This window comes from Bubalus kerabau, chromosome 23 (genome assembly GCF_029407905.1).
Source record: "Bubalus kerabau isolate K-KA32 ecotype Philippines breed swamp buffalo chromosome 23, PCC_UOA_SB_1v2, whole genome shotgun sequence".
In the NCBI taxonomy this organism is placed as follows: Eukaryota; Metazoa; Chordata; class Mammalia; order Artiodactyla; family Bovidae; genus Bubalus; species Bubalus kerabau.
Window position 1 is genome coordinate 20,514,673 of NC_073646.1, and position 21,303 is coordinate 20,535,975.

The 21,303-nt window shown below is 37.5% G+C and overlaps 1 protein-coding gene across 1 annotated transcript in view; it reads left to right on the top strand.

Annotated features, from left to right (window-relative positions):
• Positions 1 to 21,303, top strand: part of LOC129637639 (phospholipid-transporting ATPase ABCA3-like) — a 181,601-nt gene that overhangs the window by 105,353 nt on the left and 54,945 nt on the right. The window contains exons 13-16 of the mRNA XM_055561866.1: positions 8,219 to 8,465; positions 8,610 to 8,814; positions 13,449 to 13,668; positions 15,474 to 15,638. Of these exons, the coding sequence (XP_055417841.1) occupies positions 8,219 to 8,465; positions 8,610 to 8,814; positions 13,449 to 13,668; positions 15,474 to 15,638 (837 nt within the window). The remainder of the gene's footprint in view (positions 1 to 8,218; positions 8,466 to 8,609; positions 8,815 to 13,448; positions 13,669 to 15,473; positions 15,639 to 21,303) is intronic.

The window sequence follows — 21,303 nt, forward strand, 5'->3', positions numbered from 1 at the left end:
GTTAAAAGTCCTATTTATGAGGATTGCCAATACTTTGACTGAAATAGAAGCTCAAAAACTCTATTCCCAAGGCATTATTCCTACTGAATTTAAATTAGGGCTCAACTCTTTAGGAAAATCCCTAACCCCAGGGAATTATTTAAAGCAATAGAAATCCGCCGGTAATAGCACCACAGGTAGCTAAGGCTGTGCTTTCAGTTGGGTCAAATAAGAGCTTACCCAGAAAGCAATTTTAAAGGAATACCTGGAGAGCTAGATGACCATAGTGGACTTTAAAGTCCTGATATTCCTGCAGACCTAGAAAGCTCAGAATGGTAGTATGTATGGCCAGAAATAACCTAGGAAATGAGAAGAATCCAGTCACTTACTTCTAGTTGATGTTGAGGCCCTACACTCGCAAGCAATGAAAGTTGAGGCTGACTTGTAAGCTGCCTGAAATTTGAAGGTGTGCCTTTGTTCAAAGATCTCCTTGGCCAAGGGTGGTAGATTTACTGGCTCTAGATATTTAAAAGAATCTTTTAGCTAGTTGCTAAATTATATTGATTTAAGACTGACCCCTAGAAGACAGGCTTAAAGGCCAGAATTTTTTTTAAGTTCATCAGAGAAATAAGTGGCTTCATACTGTAGAGAATACAGAATCTACAGAACTGTCCACAGAAGTCATTAAGCAAATGAGTAGCAGCAACAACAAAATTAACAGTAACAACACACAGGGAAGTTCAGATACCAGAGTTGATACACTATCCTATATGCCCAGTTTTCAACAACAACAGAATGAGAAGAGAAAGAGTAATGGGCTGAATTGTGTCCCTTCAAAATTCATATGCTAAGCCCTACCTCCAATATCTCAAAATGTGACTGCGTTTGGATATTAGATCTTTAAAAAAGTAATTAATTTAAAAGTCTTCAAGAGTGGTTCCAATGTGCAGATGAGGTTAGAACCATAGAATCAGAGGAACTCCGGGCTCAGGGATGCCAGGCATAGATGTGGGAGGAAGTAAGGGGCTCCTCTAAAAATAGGGAGATTGAGAAAAAGGTGGGCTTCTGGTTCAAGATTGCAGAGTAGAAGGATGTGAACTCATCTCCTCCTTTAAGAGGACCAGAATCACAACTAGTCGTTGAACAATCATTGACAGGAGGGCATGGGAACCACCAGAAAAAGTCACCCATGTCCAAAGACAAGAAGCCACGAGATAGTAGGAGGAGCACAATCACAATAAAATCAAATCCCATACCTGCCAGGTGGGTGACCCACAAACTGGAGAACAATAATCCCAAAGAAGTTTTCCCACTGTTGCAAAGGTTCTGAGCCCCACATCAGCCTTCACAACCTGGGAATCTGACAAAGGAACTGGGAATCAACAGGGAATTTGACCTTGAAGGCCAGAAGAATTTGGTTATAGGACTTCCACAGGACTGGAAGAAATAGAGACTTCACTCTTGGAGGGAAAAAACAATCTTGCTGTAACCAAGACCCAGGGAAAAGGAGCAGTGACCCCACAAGAGACTGACCCAGACCTACCTGCTAGTGTTGGAGGTTCTCCTGTGGAGGCATGGGTCAGCAAGTTCTCACCACAAGGACAGAGACATTGGCAACAGCAGTCCTTTAAGGTCCTGCTTGGTATAAGAACTCCTGGAGATCACCATTAACCCTACCATAGAGCCCATAGACCCCCAGGGCTGGGTCACCCCAGGTCAAACATCAAACAGAAAAGGAATACAACCACACCCATCAGCAGGTAATTGTGTTAAAGCTTTATTGAGCAACACCCACCAGAGCAACACCCAGTTTTTCCTACCACCAGTCTCTCCCATCAAGAAGCTTACACAAGCCTCTTAGCCTCATCCACCAAAGGGCAGACAGAAGAAGCCAGAAGAACCACAATTTCACAGTGTTAGAACAAAAACCACATTACAGAAGGTTAATCAGGATGAAAAAGCAGAGAGTTATATCCCAAATGAAGGGATAAGATAAAACCCCAGAACAACAATTAAATGAAGTGGAGATAAGCAATCTTACAGGAAAAGAATTCAGAATTGTGATAGTGAAGATGATCCAGGACCTCAGAAACAGAATGGAGAAGATGCAAGAAATGTTTACCAAAGACCTTCAAGAACTAAAGAACAAACAAATAGAGATGAACAATACACTAGAAGGAATCAATAGCAGAATAACTGAGGCAGAAGAATGAAGTGACCTGGAGGACAGAATGGTCAAAAACACTGCCACGGAACAGAATATTTGGGGTGCGGGGGTGGGAGGGGGATGAAGAGAAATGAAGACAGCATATGAGATGACTGGGACAACATTAAATGCACCAACAATCACATTATAGGGGTCCTAGAAGGAGAAGAGAGAGAGAAAGGACTTGAGAAAATATTTGAAGGCATAGTAGCGGAACACTTTCCTAACATGGGAAAGGAAATAGTTAACCAAGTCCAGGAAGTGCAGAGAGTCCCAGGCAAGATAAAACCATGGAGGGAAACACTGACACATAGTAGTCAAACTGACAAAATATAAATACAAAGATAATATATTAAAAGCAATAAGGGGAAAACGATAAATAGCATACAATGGAACTCCCATAGCTGATTTCTCAACAGAATCTCTACAAGCCAGAAGTGAATGACATGATATATAAAGTGATGAAAGGGAAGAAGCTACAATCAACAATTTTCTACCCAGCAAAACTTGTTGAGATTTGATGGAGAAATCAAAAGCTTTTCAGACAAACAAAAGTTAAGAGAATTCAGCATCACCAAACCTGTTTTACAGCAAATGCTAAAGGGAACTTCTCAAGGCAGAAAACACACGAGTAGGAAAAAACTTACACAAAATAAACTCAAAACAATTAAGAAAAGTGTAATAGGATGATACTTATCGATAATTAGGGCTTCCAATGTCGTGCTAGTTGTAAAGAACCCGCCTGCCACTGCAGGAGGCATAAGAGATATGGATTTGATCCCTGGGTCAGGAAGATCCCCTGGAGTAGGAAATGGCAACCCACTCCAGTGTTCTTGTCTGAAGAATCCCATGGACAGGGGAGCCTGGTGGGCTGCAGTCCATGGGGTTGCTAAGAGTTGGACACAATGAAGCAGCTTAGCACATACCACATCACTCTACTTAACCCCCCAAATTGTATATAATTATTCTATATCTTTAGGTCAATCATGTTCCCATTATGGCTTGCAATATAATTATCTTTTATTTTTTAGTCTGGCTATTGACTGTGAAAGCTGATAAACATCTTTTATTATTGTGATTATGTCACTATTAATATTATTCACTTAATAAAATTGTATCATGATTGGTCAATAGAAAATAATAGAATTGTATATCACCAAAAAAAACTTTAATAGAAAAATCTGTAATCACTTTTTAAAATCCAGATGCATAGCAGAATTACCTTGGAATTTTTTTGAAAAACACAAATGTCCAGATATTGCTTTTGTCTCCAAAGATCCTGATGTGTTTCTAATGAGCAGCCAAGTATAACAAAATCTGGACTATATGATTATCTTTTACTTTCATCTAGCTTGTTCCACTTTTTCTATTTCATATTCAGTGCTCCCGTTTCATTTCATTTATGTTTTCCAATTTCTTGATCTCTTGTCTCTTTTTTTGATGTCCTTTCTTATGCCTTTATCAAGCATAGTAGAAAGCTTTTGCATACTTGTATATATACACACACACACACACACACACACACCCATGGGAGTTTCCAGGCAGGAGTACCAGAGTGGGGTGCCATTGCCTTCTCCAATATATATATATATTATGTATAATATAATATATGTATTTTATAAAACATGAATTTCTTCCTAGCTAAAAAATTTAACATTTTGGTTCCACTTGTTTGCCTTACTATGAATAGAAAGGTAGATTTCTAATTTAAAAAAAATAGATACACAACCAGCAATCAATGTTTACTGTATAGCACAAGCAGCTGTAGTCAATATCTTGTAATAACCTATAATGGAAATAATATGAAAAATAATATATGTGTATATATTAAAGGAAAAAAAAAGAAGTAATTAATTTAAACTGAAATTATTAGAGCAGACCTTTATCCAGTGACTGGTCTCCTTTTAAGAGGCTGAAATTAAACTCAATCTTAGCCAAAGGCTGAGAACCAATAAGGACACGGGTATACATACATAGAGGAAAGACCATGTGAAAGCACAAGGACAAGAAAGCCATTTATGACCCCAGGGGAGAGATCGCAGAAGAAACTCACCCTGCCAGCACCTTGGTCTTGGACTTCTAGCCTCTAGAACTGTAAAAAAACACATTTCTAAGTCACCCAGGCTATGGTACTTTATTTTGACAGTCCCAGAAAACTAGAATAGAAACAGAAGAGTGTACCCATATGCCGGGGGAAAGAGAGCCAGTGGATAATGTACTTGAGGAAAGGCAAATGTTGAACTTAGTATACAGAGACTATTTGTTGTGCAGTCAGTCATGTCTAACTCTTTGAGACCCCATGGACTGCAGCACACCAGGCTTCCCTGACATTCACTATCTCCGAGAGTTTGCTCAAACTCATGTCCATTGAGTTGATGATGCCATCCAACCATCTCATCCTCTGTCATCCCCTTCTTCTCCTGCCCTCAATCCTTCCCAGTATCAGGGTCTGTTCCAAAGAGTCGGCTGTCACATCAGGTGGCTGAAGTGTTGGTGCTTGAGCTTCAGCATTAGTCCTTCCAATGAATATTCAGACTTGATTTCCTTTAGGACTGACTGGTTTGATCTTGCTGTCCAAGGGATTCCCAAGAGTCTTCTCCAGGACCACATTTTGAAAGCATCAAGACTATAAATCAGCTATTACAAATATTTTCCACAAACTAAAGGAAATATGTTTAAAAAATAAAGGAATGTATGGCAACTTCATCTCTCCATAAAGAGAATTTTAATGAAGAAATATAAATAAAAATTTCAAATGGAAATTCTGTAGTTGGAAAACATAACTGAAATGAAAATTTCACCAGAGGGACCCAATGATAGATTTGAATTGGCAGAAAAATGAATTGCTAAATTGAAGATAGTTAATAAAGGTTATCCAATCTGTGAAACAGAAAGATGGGAAGGAACAGCTTCTGAGACATGGAACAACATCAAGCATGCCAACACAGGCATAATGGGAGAACCAGGAGGCAAAGAGACTGATAAAAGGGCAGAAAAGTATTTGAGGAAATAATGACTGAAGACTTCCCAAATATGGAAGTCTTTCCCAAATATTAATGGAAAACATTAATCTTCACCTCCAAGATGTTTAATGAATTCTAAGTATGGTAAACTGAAAAATAATCACACCTAACACAATATAATTTAACTGGTAAAAGTCAAAAGGAAATCTTGAAAGCAAAGGAGGAAAATAATATTAACTAAAAAAAGGTCATTAAAAAGAAAATTTTTTAATTTTGATATATTCACATGATGACATATCATATAGTAATAAAAAAACATAAAATTTACCCAAAACAGCATGAATGAATATTAGAAATAGAGTGTTGAATTGGAAAAAAATAATAAAAAGACTACTTAAAATTTTATATTTCTTTTCAGAAGGCTCAAAACCAAATACCACTAAACAACATATTGCAGTGGAAGTAGGAGGTGCTCTGTACAGTCAGCAATAAGACCTAGAGCTGACTGTGGCTCAGACCATGAGCTTCTTACTACAAAATCCAGACTTAAATTGAAGAAGGTAGGAAAAACCACTAAGTCATTCAGGCATGACCTAAATCAAATTCATTGTGATTGCACAGTGGAAGTGAATTCGATTTAAGGGATTAGATCTGGTAGACAGAGTGCCTGAAGAACTATGGATGAAGGTTCATAACATTGTACATGAGGCAGTGATCAAAACCATCCCAAAGGAAAAGAAATGCAAGAAGTCAAAATGGTTGATTGAGGAGGCTTTACAAATAGCCAAGGAAAGGAAAGAAGAGAAGTGAAAGGCAAGGGAGAATGGGAAAAATAACCCAACTGAATGAAGAGTTCCAGAGAATAGGAAGGAGAGATAAAAAGTTTTTCTTAAATGAACAATGCAAAGAAATGAAGGAAAACAACAGAATGGGAAAGACTATAGATCTCTTCAAGAAAATTGGAGATATCAAGGGAATATTTCTTGCAAAGATGGGCATGATAAAGGACAGAAATGGTAAGAATCCAACAGAAGCAGAAGAGATTAAAAAGAGGTGGCAAGAATACACAAAAGAACTATACAAATAAATTTTTGATATAAAAAAAAGAACTATACAAAAAATATCTTAATGACCCAGATAACCACGATGGTGTGGTCACTCCCCTAGAGCCAGATATCTTGGAGTGTAAAGTCAAGTGGGCCTTAGGAAGAATTACTACAAACAAAGTTAGTGGAGGTGATGGAATTCCAGCTGAGCTATTTCAAATCCTAAAAGATGATGCTGTTGAAATGCTACACTCAATATGTCAGCAAATTTAGAAAAATCAGCAGTGGCCACAGGACTGGAAACCATCAGCTTTCATTCCAATCCCAAAGAAGAACAATGTCAAAGAATGCTCAAACTACCACAAAATTGCACTCATCTCACATGAGACCAAGGTAATGCTCAAAATCCTTTAAGCTGGGCTTCAGCAGTACATGAACCAAGAACTTCCAGGTGAACAAGCTGGGTTTAGAAATGGCAGAGGAACCAGAGATCAAATTGCCAACATTCGTTCGATCAGAGAGAAAGCAAGAGAATTCTAGAAAAACATCAACTTCTGGTTCATTGACTATGCTAAAGCCTTTGACTGTGGATCACAACAAACTTTGGAAAATTCTTAAAGAGACTGGAGTGCCAGACCACCTTACCTGTCTCCTAAGAAACCTGTATGCAGGTCAAGAAGTAACAGTTAGAACCACACATAGAACAACTGACTGGTTCACACTGGGAAAGGAGTATGTTAGGGCTGTATACTGTCACCCTGCTTATTTACTTCTATACAGAAAACACCATGTGAAATGCCAAGCTGACTGAATCACAAGCTGGAATCAGGATTGCTAGGAGAAAAATCAACAACCTCAGATATGTAGATGATACCACTCTATGGTAGAAATTGAGAGGAGCTAAAGAACCTCTTGAGGAGAGTAAAAGAGAAGAGTGAAAAAACTGGTTTGAATTCAACATTCAAAAAAATATGATCATGGCATCTCTCTCATCACTTCACAGCAAATAGGAAAAGTGAAATAGTAAAACAGAAAACACAAAAAGTGGAAGAAGTGACATATTTTATTTTCTTGGGCTCCAAAGTGACTGTGGATGGTGACTGCAGCCTTGAAATTAAAAGACATTTGCTCCTTGGAAGGAAAGCTATGATAAACCTAGACAGCATATTAAAAAGCAGTGACATCACTTTGTTGACAATGGTCCATATATTATTGATACCAACAACTGGTACACTATAAAATATATATTTAACACAAAATGCATACTTGCATAATAGAAGAACAAAAAGGAGATAAAACATATAGAAAACACAAAGCAAAATGTCAGTTATAAATACTAGAATATCAGTAATTATATTAAATATAAATGCATTAAACAATCCAATCAGAAGGTTTTTCAGACTGGAATTTTTAAAATCTAACTTAGATGAAAGATTAAAGGGGTGGGGTGAGGACACGGATTACCAAAACTCACAACAGCATCAAAAAGAATAATGTACATACAAATAAATGTAAGAAGAGGTGCAAGACTTGTACACTGAAAGTTATAAATACTGAGGAAAATTAAAGTTCTAGATACATGAAGAGATATTCCATATCATGGATTGGAATACTGAATATCATTAAGATAGAAAATTTCCCCAAATGGATCTATACAGTCAACGCAGTTCCTATCCAAATTTCAGCAGACATTTTTGCTGAAATGGACAAGTCAATCCTCAAATGTATGAGGAAATGTAAATGACCTAGAAGAACCAAAATAATTTTGGGAAAAAAAAAAACAACAACTATGTTTGTTTTAGACAAAATAGAGCAAGAAATTCTTAGTAGTTTACTGTTTTTTCAAGTTGTAAACTTATAGTAGGGATTACCGATGGTGCAGAATTCCTGAGGAGATTTGAAGTAGTCATTGTGGGAATTGGAAAGGGAAGAGACAATGGGGAAAAGTTTTGGTCTTTCCACTTTGACATAAGTAGTAGGAGACTTATTACATACTGACTAATCAATTTATTTCTTTATTCTAGGTAATGTGATAAAACACATAAAGGAAAGTAAAGAGTATCGTGACTTCTCCCTGACTGCATTTTCCATTGAGGTTGAGAAAAACAATACAGTATTTACTATTTTTTTCAATAATGAGGCGTACCATTCAGCTGCAACATCCCTAGCGGTGTTTGACAATGTTCTTTTCATGTCACTTTCTGGCCCCAATGCTTCCATTAAAGTCTCCAACAAGCCTCAACCTCTCCCTCGTTATGGTTCTAACATAGTGTATGTATGATTGACTTTCCTTTTACTGGAATTGAGCCTTGATATATACCCTTGTTAAGTGGCAATGTACATTTGAAAATAACTACTGAAATTTGCATTTTATACTTTCATTATTTATTCCATTTTTTATTTCATTTTCTGTAGGCCTACAAACGGATCACAAGTAGTATTATGTTTGGCTTTTGGCCTGGCTGTTGTGATTAGTAGTTTTTGCCTTCAGACAGTGACTGAGAGAGCTACTAATGCAAAGCACATCCAGTTTGTGAGTGGAGTCTATTTACTGGCTTATTGGCTCTCTGCTTTGCTCTGGGATCTCATCTACTTCTCCATTGCCTGCTGCTTCCTACTGGTGAGTGTTAGCTGAATTTGTACAAAGGCTCATTTTTTTTTATGTCTCCCACAGGAAATTTCTATTCAATTAATTGTATCCTGAAATAAAACTTAAAGAAATTTGAAACTACTTTGGCCTATTATGCCAGATAATATATTGTGAAAACCTCATTATGGAAATGTACTACCTCATGTTCTTTCAATTGGAAAAAAATAGTTTTCTTTGAAAAGTCTCTCTTGAATTGGCTTCCCATGTAATTGCTCAGCATAATGCCCAAGGCCCAAAACTAAAGGGAAAAGAGCTATTACTTGTAACTTGTCCCTCACTAATCATACAGATAAGTCACTGCCACTAATTCCCAATGCTGAACTCTCTAGACTGTAGCACACAATTTAGAATCATGACTTAAGCGAGGGTTTCTGTTACTCTTCACAGTCTCCCATTCATGCCGCAAATCCAAAATGGCTAGATCTGCAAAGCAGAACTAACTTTGACTCAGACACCCAATTTTAGATATTGAGACTAAAGAGCAAGCATGTAAGGATGTTACAGTGTCCTTTAATGTAATGATTTTCTCATTAGTGAACTTGGCAATGTCTTTTACTTTGTATGCATATCTGAAGGTGAGGTAGATGTGAAGTTGTGTAGGTACTAAAGGGATAGACACATGAGTAAAGGAGGTAAGGTTTTTTTATGTACAAAAGTTATAAAAGAAAGTGAAAGTGTTAGTCACTCAGTTGTGTCTGACTCTTTCCGACCCCGTGGACTGTAGCTCACCAGGCTCCTCTGTCCATGGAATTCTGCAGACAAGATACCGGAGCAGATTGCCATTTTCTCCTCCAGGAGATCTTCCCTACCCAAGGATTGAACCTCGGCCTCTTGCATTGCAGGCAGAAGGTTTACTATCTGAGCCACCATAGCGAGTGGCTACAAGAGGTATGGTGGGCTTAAATATCAGTAAGACAATGTTTCAGCCCTCAAATAGTTCACTGTTCAGCAATGGACATATAAAATAGGTGGCTAATTCTACTATAAAAGATGAGCTACCGAGTCCTAATTCAAACTATACATGCCATGGAAAGGTAAAATTAGTTTTTTGAGGAAAAAGAAGAAACTTTTGATCAGTTTAGAGCCCTAGGCTTGGGTATGAAGGAGAGCTGCATCACACCAGGTATAACAGCTCCTCAGCAGGGACCAGAGGCTGAAACAGTTGAGGCATAGATGGTAATGGTGAGCAAATAGCATGTACAGTGATGCCCCAATGTTGAAAGAGCAGAGCAGCACTTTCTTGTCACAGCATAAGACTCTGGCCGGTGTTCTCAGTGCCAGTTTCTTCTCACAGCTAACTAGCCAACTAGCGTAACTAGGGAAGACCACCATCCTTTTTGAGGGCCACAATTCTCATCTTTTGCCACAAGAATAGGGGAGTTGATCTAAGCACAATCTCTTTACTATCTCCCCTCTATGAAATGCAGTATTGAAATCAATAAGAAAAAACCCCTGCATCTTTTCATCTCCAGCCAAGGATCCATTCTTTCTCTGATTCTTTAAACTTGACTGGCACACCCAGCTGTCATTTCCTGGTTAATAGATCTATAAATAAGACCATCCGTTATTTATACTTATAGCAATATTGCCATTTATGGCTCATGAGAAGTTATTTGCCATATGTTTGTGTGTGTGTGTGTGTGTCTTATGTCATTCAGAAACATTCAAGTCTGAAGTGATTTTAATTCACCATATTTACAGTCAAGGAAATTAAGATTCACAGATCTAATTTACTTACCCAATTTCACCCAGCTAGTACAATTAAAGAACCCTGGATAGCCTTAGTTCAATGTATTGTAATTTATATATTCAAAGTCATCCTGAATAATGTACTTTAAACTTATTTCTACTCTCATATTTGCAGTTCTCTCTGTCTTAGCATCATACTTCACTTTATATCTTCTGTATCCTTTTGCCTGGTAGTGCTTGTTCTCTATGTGTGTGTGTGTGTGTGTGTGTGTGTGTGTGTGTGTGTCTTTCTCTCTCCTCTTCTCTTTCTGTCTTGCTCTCCCCGTCCCGAAATTCCCTTTCATGGTTCTCAGATGAAGTTCTCCATGGGTTCTCAGCTTTGCTTATTTATCTAACTTGGCTATCCCTTTGTTGTTTTAAATGAGATGCTCCCTCACTCTGCTCTGGTTCTGTAAAATGCCACCAGCTGGATTTGTCCTTGGACCCAACAAAAGGAGGCAAGATCCTATAATTAAACAATATTAAGTATCTTAGGGCTTCCCTTGTGGCTCAGCTGGTAAAGAATCCACCTGCAATGCAGGAGTTCTGGGTTCAATCCCTAGGTTGGGAAGACCCCCTGGAAAAGGGAAAGGCTACCCTGTCCAGTATTCTGGCCTGGAGAATTCCATGGACTGTATAATCCATCAGGTTGCAAAGAGTCAGACACACGACTGAGCGACTTTCACTTTCACTCTCACTTTGCATTCTTTACGATATTCCATTGGTGTGTCTATAATACGCCACTACAAATCTGCTTTAATTATGGTAGTTTTATAATATATTTAATTATTTTTATGGATTGACCTTCCTCACTTCCCTCATTAATCTTCTTCTGCAGAATTTCCCGTCTATCTTGATATGTTTTGTTTGTTTACATGTAATCTGTAAAATCAGCTTATCTAATTTTTTAAAATCCTGTTGCTATTTTTACGTAATTTGGGGAGAATTTGCTTTCTTACTATGTTGGGTCAGATTCTATCTAAAAGTAGGGTGTGTCTTCATATTTCCAAGTAGAAATTTAAATTTTCTTTGAAATAGTTCTAATTTAAGATGTACCCCCACTCCAGTACTCTTGCCTTGAAAATCCCATGGACGGAGGAGCCTGGTAGGCTACAGTCCATGGGGTCGCTAAGAGTCGGACACGACTGAGAACTTCACTTTCACTTTTCACTTTTATGCATTGGAGAAGGAAATGGCAACCCACTCCAGTGTTCTTGCCTGGAGAATCCCAGGAACGGGGAGCCTGGTGGGCTGCGGTCTATGGGGTCACACAGAGTCGGACACGACTGAAGAAACTTAGCAGCAGCAGCAGCAAGCATTATAAGCCTTGGAATGAAGCTGCTTGTAGGTTACCTGTGGTTTCCTGCTGAATATACTCTTTTTACTTCTCTTACTTGGATTAGGAGAAAACCAACTATAGTTAAAGCTAGTTTTCACCCAAGATTGCTGATCCTCTTCATATATTTTCTTTAAACATTATTAAGTATAAACGACTTCCAAGAGCATCACAGTGTTGTAATGTGGCTATTCCTAGTCAATTCTTTCTGTTTACTAGTGGCCCTGCTAAATAATTTTGTAATTGCTTAAAAGGGCCAAACTTGCTATCTTTAGAGAAATTATAGTTATCAACGATTACCATATAGGTTATTAGAAAATTATCTTCTTTAATAACTCTAGAGGTTCCCATCTTCCTAATCTGCCCACTCTAAATTTATGCTTCCCTGTCTGATTCTCAAATGGAATGAGAACTGATTGAAAGAGGATGTCCTTGAGTTCCCGAGATAGACGTAAAGGAGACAGTCTAAATGTGAGGTGTGATGCAAGAAGATTGCATAATACTACAGCAGCCGCAGAGAAAATCTTTTTTAATATATTTATATATTATGATTGTAATGTAATATGTTATACATGTTTTTATATATGTATACAACAGCTTTTCTACTACACTTGATAAAGGCTGAGAAAGAACATCAAAAAAAAAAGAGAGAGATGGAGAAACTGGAGTACATAAACCAAATGAAATGGGAGCACTGAATATGAAATAGAGAAAGTAAAACAAACTAGATAAAAGTAAAAGATCATCATATAGTCCAGTTGGTTTTAAATATGACTGCTCATTAGATACATTTCTGGAGTTCTGGAGAAAAAAAGCAATACCTGAGTATTTGTATTTTTCAAAAAATTTAAAGATAATTCTAATTTGCATCTGGATTTAAAAAAGTAATTACAGGTTTTTCTAGTAGATCCTAGTTTTGGTGATACAGAGTTCTATTATTTTTCTGTTGACCATTCATACAATGGTATTAAGTGAGTAATAGTTACATAATCACAATAGTAAAAGAGGTTTATCAGTTTCCACAATCAATAGCCAGACAAAAAATAAAAGATAATTACAATTGCAAGCCATAATGGGAACATGATTAACTTAACAATATAAAATAGTTACACACAATTTGGGAGGGGGAGGCGTCAAGCAGAGTGATGTGGTAGGGTGAGAGTGCATATATGCACATGTTTTCATCCCGAGAAAATCTTTAGAGAAATCATCCATGCACTAGATCACTTTTTTTTCCTGGGAAAATTCAGAGTTGGACTTACTGTAGACACAGTTCATTTAATTTTAATCATGAGAGTGCTACAAAGTGGTGCTCTTCCAAAGGGGAAAAAAAAAAGGAAATATAGTCATTCTGTTCATGAAAGTCCTCTATTGAAAAAGAGATTGCTCACCTCAGGCTTATTTTTAATGGGTGAAATTATTTAAGTAATGAATCTATGCACTAATGAAGGCAGTGCTTGCTGTCTTCTAAGTTTTCTGGCTTGGCAGCTTGTTATACAGTGTCCCTCACCTTGCTCTTTACCTCTGCACTCTGTCTCAGGGAGTGTTCATATACTGCGGACTGGATGCCTTTGTTGCAGATTTCCATTTTCTGGACACAATGATGATCTTCATGCTGTATGGTTGGTCTGTTGTTCCTCTCATGTATCTTGGAAGCCTCCTGTTTTCTAGTAGTACTACTGCCTACATCAAGCTCACCCTCTTCAACTACTTTTCAACTGTTTTCAGTATCGTCATTCACATCATAATGAAATTCTATGGTAAGGACTTCACACAATTTTTCCTTTCTCCAGGAAATGCGTTAAATAAATGATGATGAAAGAGCTGGAGGATAAAAATATTAATTGCTAAACACTTACTTTCCAGGAATCTGAAAACTTGTGCTCTTTGGAGTCAGCAAATACTTATTGAACATATATGTGAGAAACAGAGGTTGAGAGAGAGGGGAAGGGAAAGAGAAAGTGGGCAAAAGGACGAGACAGACACTAAGCCCTCTGAAGGCGATGGATTCAGTAACATTCTAGCCTCATGACAAAAATAAAAGAAGATTAAAAGATTACACCACACCTGTGCCAAATTTTATGTCCTTTGAAAGATCACCGCGCACACACCATGCTCTTGAGACTTGATCCTTCAGTTTTAACATCTTAAGAGCACTTTGGAGCAAGGTGGTGAGACTGGAGAGTGGAAGGAGCTATGGTATAACTCCTCCTAATTTAATGAAGCACATAATCTTGAACCTCCTAATGAGTGTTTTTCAGAAGGAAACAATTAAATAGGCAACAAATGTAGTCATCATTAAACCAGTTTCTCTGATTTCAAAAGAGTATCAGAAGTAGGTTCTCCCTTTTTGGATTATGAAATGTAAAGACATGCTGTTGCTCATGGTGACTATCACCAATAAGATTTGTTTTGTTTGCTTCTAGAATATCCCTTTGTTGAATTTCTCTATAAACATGAATTTTGAACTATATTAATCAACTCAGCCCTCCCTGCTAATATGGGTTTTACAAATTCCAGTTTCTAATAATGAAGACTCTTCTCCTGGAGTATGATTTTATGGACTGTCCCTGTTACTTATTGTGGTAATGGTTCCTACCTTGCTTCTAATAGTTAAGTTCTGCCACCTGACTTCTACTTTGTAGCATTCCATTATTCCCAAAGGTGTCAGGGAACCACATTCTATTGCAACATACTGTATCGTTATATTCACCCTACAGAGGACTGTAAGCACAGAGCTCTTCAAGAATGTATTTCTCATATTCACTTTTTATTGAAATATAACTTGTATTCAGAAAAGTGCAGAGACCATAAATGTACAGCTTGATAATTTTCACAAAGTGAACATACTAGTGAAACTTTCCTCTGTCCAGTCAGGGCTTGCTATGGGCCTTGCTTAGGCCAACTAAGAGCCAGAGAGCAAAGAAGTCCTTTGATTTATTCTACACAGATAATCCTCCCAGGGCAGAAAGTACAGTGGAGAAGGGTAGAGTATTGGTTCAAAGTGAAAAATAAAAGAAATGTGACAAAGAGGCTATTGAACTTGGCAATGAGAAATTCAGTGGGGACTGCCATGTCCAAAAGGATGGAGGATTCTGGAAGGCAAATTGCCCTTCTACTTAAAATAACAATGTATATTGGACAAAAAATTATTCAAACTTTTTAATGCATCATTGATCTCTCAAGAAATTTCAGGACACAGAGGCCAACAACAAAGTAATATTCACAATCCCATTATTTTCCATTTTTCAGGCTGCACAGGGAACAAAGAGAAAGTTTAAGGCCAAGCCAAGGTAGGGATTTTAATAGCAGACCCACCCATAAAGACGGTGGAAGACAGAACCTAGGGAAATACTGTTAGCAAAAGTCTACTTTTAAAATCTGTAACTGACAAATCCATACTACAAACTATGAAGATGAAGAAGCTTCATGACTTAGAAACTAGTGTTTTCTCAAAGATGATCTGCTAGACTGGTAATCCTCTGATCATCTTAGGAAAGTTTGTTGTTATGGGAGGGTCACTGCTTTCTAACTGAAAGCTAATCTATCATCTTTTGAATCATAGATAATGACATTCCTGATTTCACAAAAACCTTAATGAATAATGTATTGATGGTGCTTCCTAGTTACAACTTTGCAATGAGTATCAGCAAATTCTTTGATGACTATGAGGTAAAAAAACTTTGTGCCAAGCAATTTCAAAACATCTATGTGGACTGCAGTGATTCATGTGAGTATATGCAGTTCCCCCAAGTCCTTAAAAATCTTTCTAGATTTCCACATTCAAGCCTGGATTGTGGAAGATTAAAGAGAAACCTGTTCTTCTTTCAACAGAGACAGTAAGACTTGCTGATTTGAGTTCTTTTCTGTACCAAAGTTATTTTCACTGTGTGTGGGGGCGGCGGGGTGGGAAATGAAGCCTCCAAATAAAACCCACAATAAATTTCATGAAGCCATCGCCAGATGTAACTTAGAATGAGTTACTACTCACCCATGATGTGAAAGTAGCTTTACATATATTATCTTGAATCTTCTCAGTACCCTACAAGTTAACTACTCTTATCCCAATTTTATAATGAGGAAACTGAGTGCTTTACTTAAACTGAAGATTAAATAGTTCCTTGGGACTCTAGGTTTTAAGTATCAAGATAAAGGTAAATGCACAGCCAGATCAAAATCAGGAAAAAATAATTATATTTTTATAATAAAAATTATAAAAATTTTATTTTAAAAAAATGAAAAAATTATATTAAATTTTCCATATTTTGGGCTGATTTCATATTTCAGATTGATTATAAGAACTGACAAATAATGAGTCCATTTACCATTTACTCTAAAAATTGAGAAGTAATTAGCATATTTCCTGTTTTTAAGTTTGTTTACTGTGTGTGTGTGCAGTTTGTTCTGGAACCAAATAACTTATATGCAGCCACAAAAAGGGAAATGTATACCTGTGGCGGATTCATTTTGATATTTGGCAAAACTAATACAGTTATGTAAAGTTTAAAAATAAAATAAAATTAAAAAAAAAAAGAACAAAAAAAAGGGAAATGTAATGGTATTTGACTAAATCAGTGCAAGGTTAAATATAATTATTAAAATCACTGTGGACAGTGACTGCAGTCATGAAATTAAAAGATGCTTGCTCCTTGGAAGGAAAGCTATGGCAAACCTAGACAGTGTATTAAAAAGTAGAGACATCACTTTGCCAACAAAGGTCTGTAGGGTCAAAACTATGGTTTTTCCAGTAATCATATATAGATGTGAGAGTTGGACCATAAAGAAGGCTGAGGGCCAAAGAACTGATGTTTTCGACTTGTGGCACTAAAGAATACTCTTGACAGTCTCTTGGACTGCAAGGAGATCAAACCAGTCACTCCTAAAGGAAATCAACCCTGAATATTCATCAGAAGGACTGATGCTGAAGCTCAACACTCCAACGCTTTGTCATCTAATGCGAGGGGCCAACTCATTAGAAAAGACCCTGATGCCGGGAAAGATTGAGAGCAGGAGGAGAAAGGGACAATAGAGGATAAGATGGTTGGATGACATCTTTGACTCAATGAACATGAGTTTGAGCAAACTCCAGGAGATAGTGAAAGACAGAAGCCTGGCATGCTCTAGTCCAGGGAGTCACAAAGAGTCAGACTTGACTTAACTACTGAACAACAACAACAAAGACAAATTGATTATATTTTCTTACAATTTCTGAATAACAAAAATTATGTCACATTTTAGTTTGTATCATATTTGCACTGTAAATTTGTCTCTCTGCTTTTTAAAAACAGCTCTATTGAGCTATTATTTACTTACCAGTCATCAGATTTTGTTAATTTCATATTCATTGCTTTTAAAAAGTTCATCAAGTTGTGCAATCATTACCACAGTCTAATATTAGAATATTTCCATCATCTGAAAAAGATCCCTCATGCCTATTTACAGTCAAGCCTCATTTCCATGTCCAACCCAACATCCACTAATAAACCTAAACTATATTAATTTATATCATTAGTATTATTTTGTGTCTTTGTTCTTTCACTTATGATACTGTTTTTGAGGTTTAGCCAGGTTATAGCATATCTCAATATTCTTTATTGTTGCTGAATAGTATTCCATTGCATTGATATACCACATTTATTTATCTGTTCATTAGTTGATGGATATTTGTTTCAACATAAGTTGTTAATGGTGTCTTTTGAAGCTTGAAAGTTTTAAATGTTGATGGAATCCAGTTTATCAACATTTTCTTCTATTGATGGTGTTTTTTTATATCATATTTTAAAAGTCTGCCTAAGCCAGGGTCAAGAAGATTTTCTCCATGCCTTCTACATGACTATGTCTATATTCAGGTTACAATGTGATTTTTCCCAGGACAGTTTGTCGAAAAGGATATCATTTCCCCATCAAATTAACACTTTTATTAAAAATGAATTCACCTGAGTTATTTCTGGAGTATAAATTCTGTTCCCTTGATTGGTATTTCTATCCTATACCAGTACCACACTATTCTGGTTACTTTTGCATTTTAGTAAGTTTTAAATTGAGAAATATAATCCTCCATCCTTGGTCTTTTTTAAATTTAACCATTTATTTTTTCTGCATTGAGTCTTAGTTGTGGCATGTGGGATCTTCTGTTGCAGTGTGCAGGGTCTTTGTTGTGGAGCACAGGCTTCTCTGTAGTTGAGGCACATAGGCTTAGTTGCTCCGTGGCAGGTGGGATCTTAGTTCCCCAACCATGATCAAACCCATGTCCCTTGTTTTGGAAGGTGGACTCAACCACTAGACCACCAGGGAAGTCCCCATCCTTGACCTTTTTAACACTGTTTTGGCTCTTGTGGATCCTATGGGTTTCTCTACAAATTTTTGGTATTGGCATGTCATTTACTGGGGGAAAAAAGACTCCTGGAATTTGAATAGATATTGCATTGATACTACTAATCAATCTGGGAAAATGAGTCATCTTAAAAATATTGAGCCGTACAATCCATGAAAAGGAATGACTGTCTGTTTATTTAGATCTTTCATTTCCCTCAGCAATGTTGTATAGCTTTCAGTTTACAGATCTTGCATTTCTCTGCTAAATTTATTTCTAAGATGTTTTTGCTACTATTGAAAATGAGCTATGTTAATTTTCTTATGTTCATTGCTAAGGTATAGAAATCCAGTGACTTTTTGTATATTATATACTATGAACTTATATGATTTTTTGATCTTCTATCCTATGAACTTAACTCATTTATTCATTCCAATAGTTTTTATGTGGATTTCTTAAGATTTTTCTATTTCAATATTATGTTGTTTGTGAATACTCTTCTTTTCAAAATCAAGATTTCTTTTTTCTTAAACATATTTTTTAATTTAATTTTATTTTTTACCTTTAAAATATTGTATTGGTTTTGCCATATATCAACATGAATCAGCCACAGGTATACGCATGTTCCCCATCCTGAACCCTCATCCCTCCTCCCTCCCCATACCATCCCTCTGGGTCGTCCCAGTGCACCAGCCTCAAGCATCCAGTATCGTGCATCGAACCTGGACTGGCGACTTGTTTCATATATGATATTATACACGTTTCAATGCCATTCTCTCAAATCATCCCACCCTCTCCCTCTCCCACAGAGTGTTCTATATACAAACAACTCCTACAGCTCAATTCCAGAAAAATAAATGACCCAATCAAAAAATGGGCCAAAGAACTAAATAGACATTTCTCCAAAGAAGACATACAGATGGCTAACAAACACATGAAAAGATGCTCAACATCACTCATTATCAGAGAAATGCAGATCAAAACCACTATGAGGTACCATTTCACACCAGTCAGAATGGCTGCGATCCAAAAGTCTACAAGCAATAAATGCTGGAGAGGGTGTGGAGAAAAGGGAACCCTCTTACACTGTTGGTGGGAATGCAAACTAGTACAGCCACTATGGAGAACAGTGTGGAGATTCCTTAAAAAGCTGGAAATAGAACTGCCTTATGACCCAGCAATCCCACTGCTGGGCATACACACTGAGGAAACCAGAATTGAAAAAGACACATGTACCCCAATGTTCATCGCAGCACTGTTTATAATAGCCAGGACATGGAAGCAACCTGGATGTCCATCAGCAGATGAATGGATAAGAAAGCTGTGGTACATATACACAATGGAGTATTACTCAGCCATTAAAAAGAATACATTTGAATCAGTTCTAATGAGGTGGATGAAACTGGAGCCTATTATACAGAGTGAAGTAAGCCAGAAAGAAAAACACCAATACAGTATACTAACACATATATATAGAATTTAGAAAGATGGTAACAATAACCCTGTATCAGTTCAATTCAGTCACTCAGTCATGTCCGACTCTTTGAGACCCCATGAATTGCAGCACACCAGGCCTCCCTGTCCATCACCTACTCCTGGAGTTCACCCAGACTCACATCCATTGAGTCAGTGATGCCATCCAGCCATCTCATCCTCTGTCATCCCCTTCTCCTCCTGCCCCCAATCCCTCCCAGCATCAGAGTCTTTTCCAATGAGTCAACTCTTCTCATGAGGTGGCCAAAATACTGGAGTTTCAGCTTTAGCATCGTTCCTTCCAAAGAAATCCCAGAGCTGACCTCCTTCAGAATGGACTGGTTGGATCTCCTTGCAGTCCAAGGGACTCTCAAGAGTCTTCTCCAACACCACAGTTCAAAAGCATCAATTCTTCAGCACTCAGCCTTCTTCACAGTCCAACTCTCACATCCATACATCACCACACGAAAAACCATAGCCTTGACTAGACGAACCTTTGTTGGCAAAGTAATGTCTCTGCTTTTGAATATGCTATCTAGGTTGGTCTTAACTTTCCTTCCAAGGAGCAAGCGTTTTTTAATTTCATGGCTGCAGTCACCATCTGCAGTGATTTTGGAGCCCAGAAAAATAAAGTCTGACACTGTTTCCACTGTTTCCCCATCTATTTCCCATGAAGTGATGGGACCAGATGCCATGATCTTCGTTTTCTGAATATTGAGCTTTAAGCCAACTTTTTCACTCTCCACTTTCACTTTCATCAAGAGGCTTTTGAGTTCCTCTTCACTTTCTGCCATAAGGGTGGTGCCATCTGCATATCTGAGGTTATTGATATTTCTCCCAGAAATCTTGATTCCAGCTTGTGTTTCTTCGAGCCCAGTGTTTCTCATGATGTATTCTGCATAGAAGTTAAATAAGCAGGGTGACAATATACAGCCTTAACGTTACTCCTTTTCCTATTTGGAACCAGACTGTTGTTCCATGTCCAGTTCTAACTGTTGCTTCCTGACCTGCATATAGATTTCTCAAAAGGCAGATCAGGTGGTCTGGTATTCCCATCTCTTTCAGAATTTTCCACAGTTTATTGTGATTCACACAGTCAAAGGCTTTGGCATAGTCAATAAAGCAGAAAGAGATGTTTTTCTGGAACTCTCTTGCTTTTTCTATGATCCAGCGGATGTTGGCAATTTGATCTCTGGTTCCTCTGCCTTTTCTAAAACCAGCTTGAACATCAGGAAGTTCACGGTTCACATATTACTGAAGCCTGGCTTGGAGAATTTTGAGCATTACTTTACTAGCGTGTGAGATGAGTGCAATTGTGCAGTAGTTTGAGCATTCTTTGGCATTGCCTTTCTTTGGGATTGGAATGAAAACTGACCTTTTCCAGTCCTGTGGCCACTGCTGAGTTTTCCAAATTTGCTGGCATATTGAGTGCAGCACTTTCACAGCATCATTTTTCAGGATTTGAAATAGCTCAACTGGAATTCCATCACCTCCACTAGCTCTGTTCATAGTGATGCTTCCTAAGGCCCACTTGACTTCACATTCCAGGATGTCTGGCTCTAGGTCAGTGATCACACCATCGTGATTATCTGGGTCATAAAGATCTTTT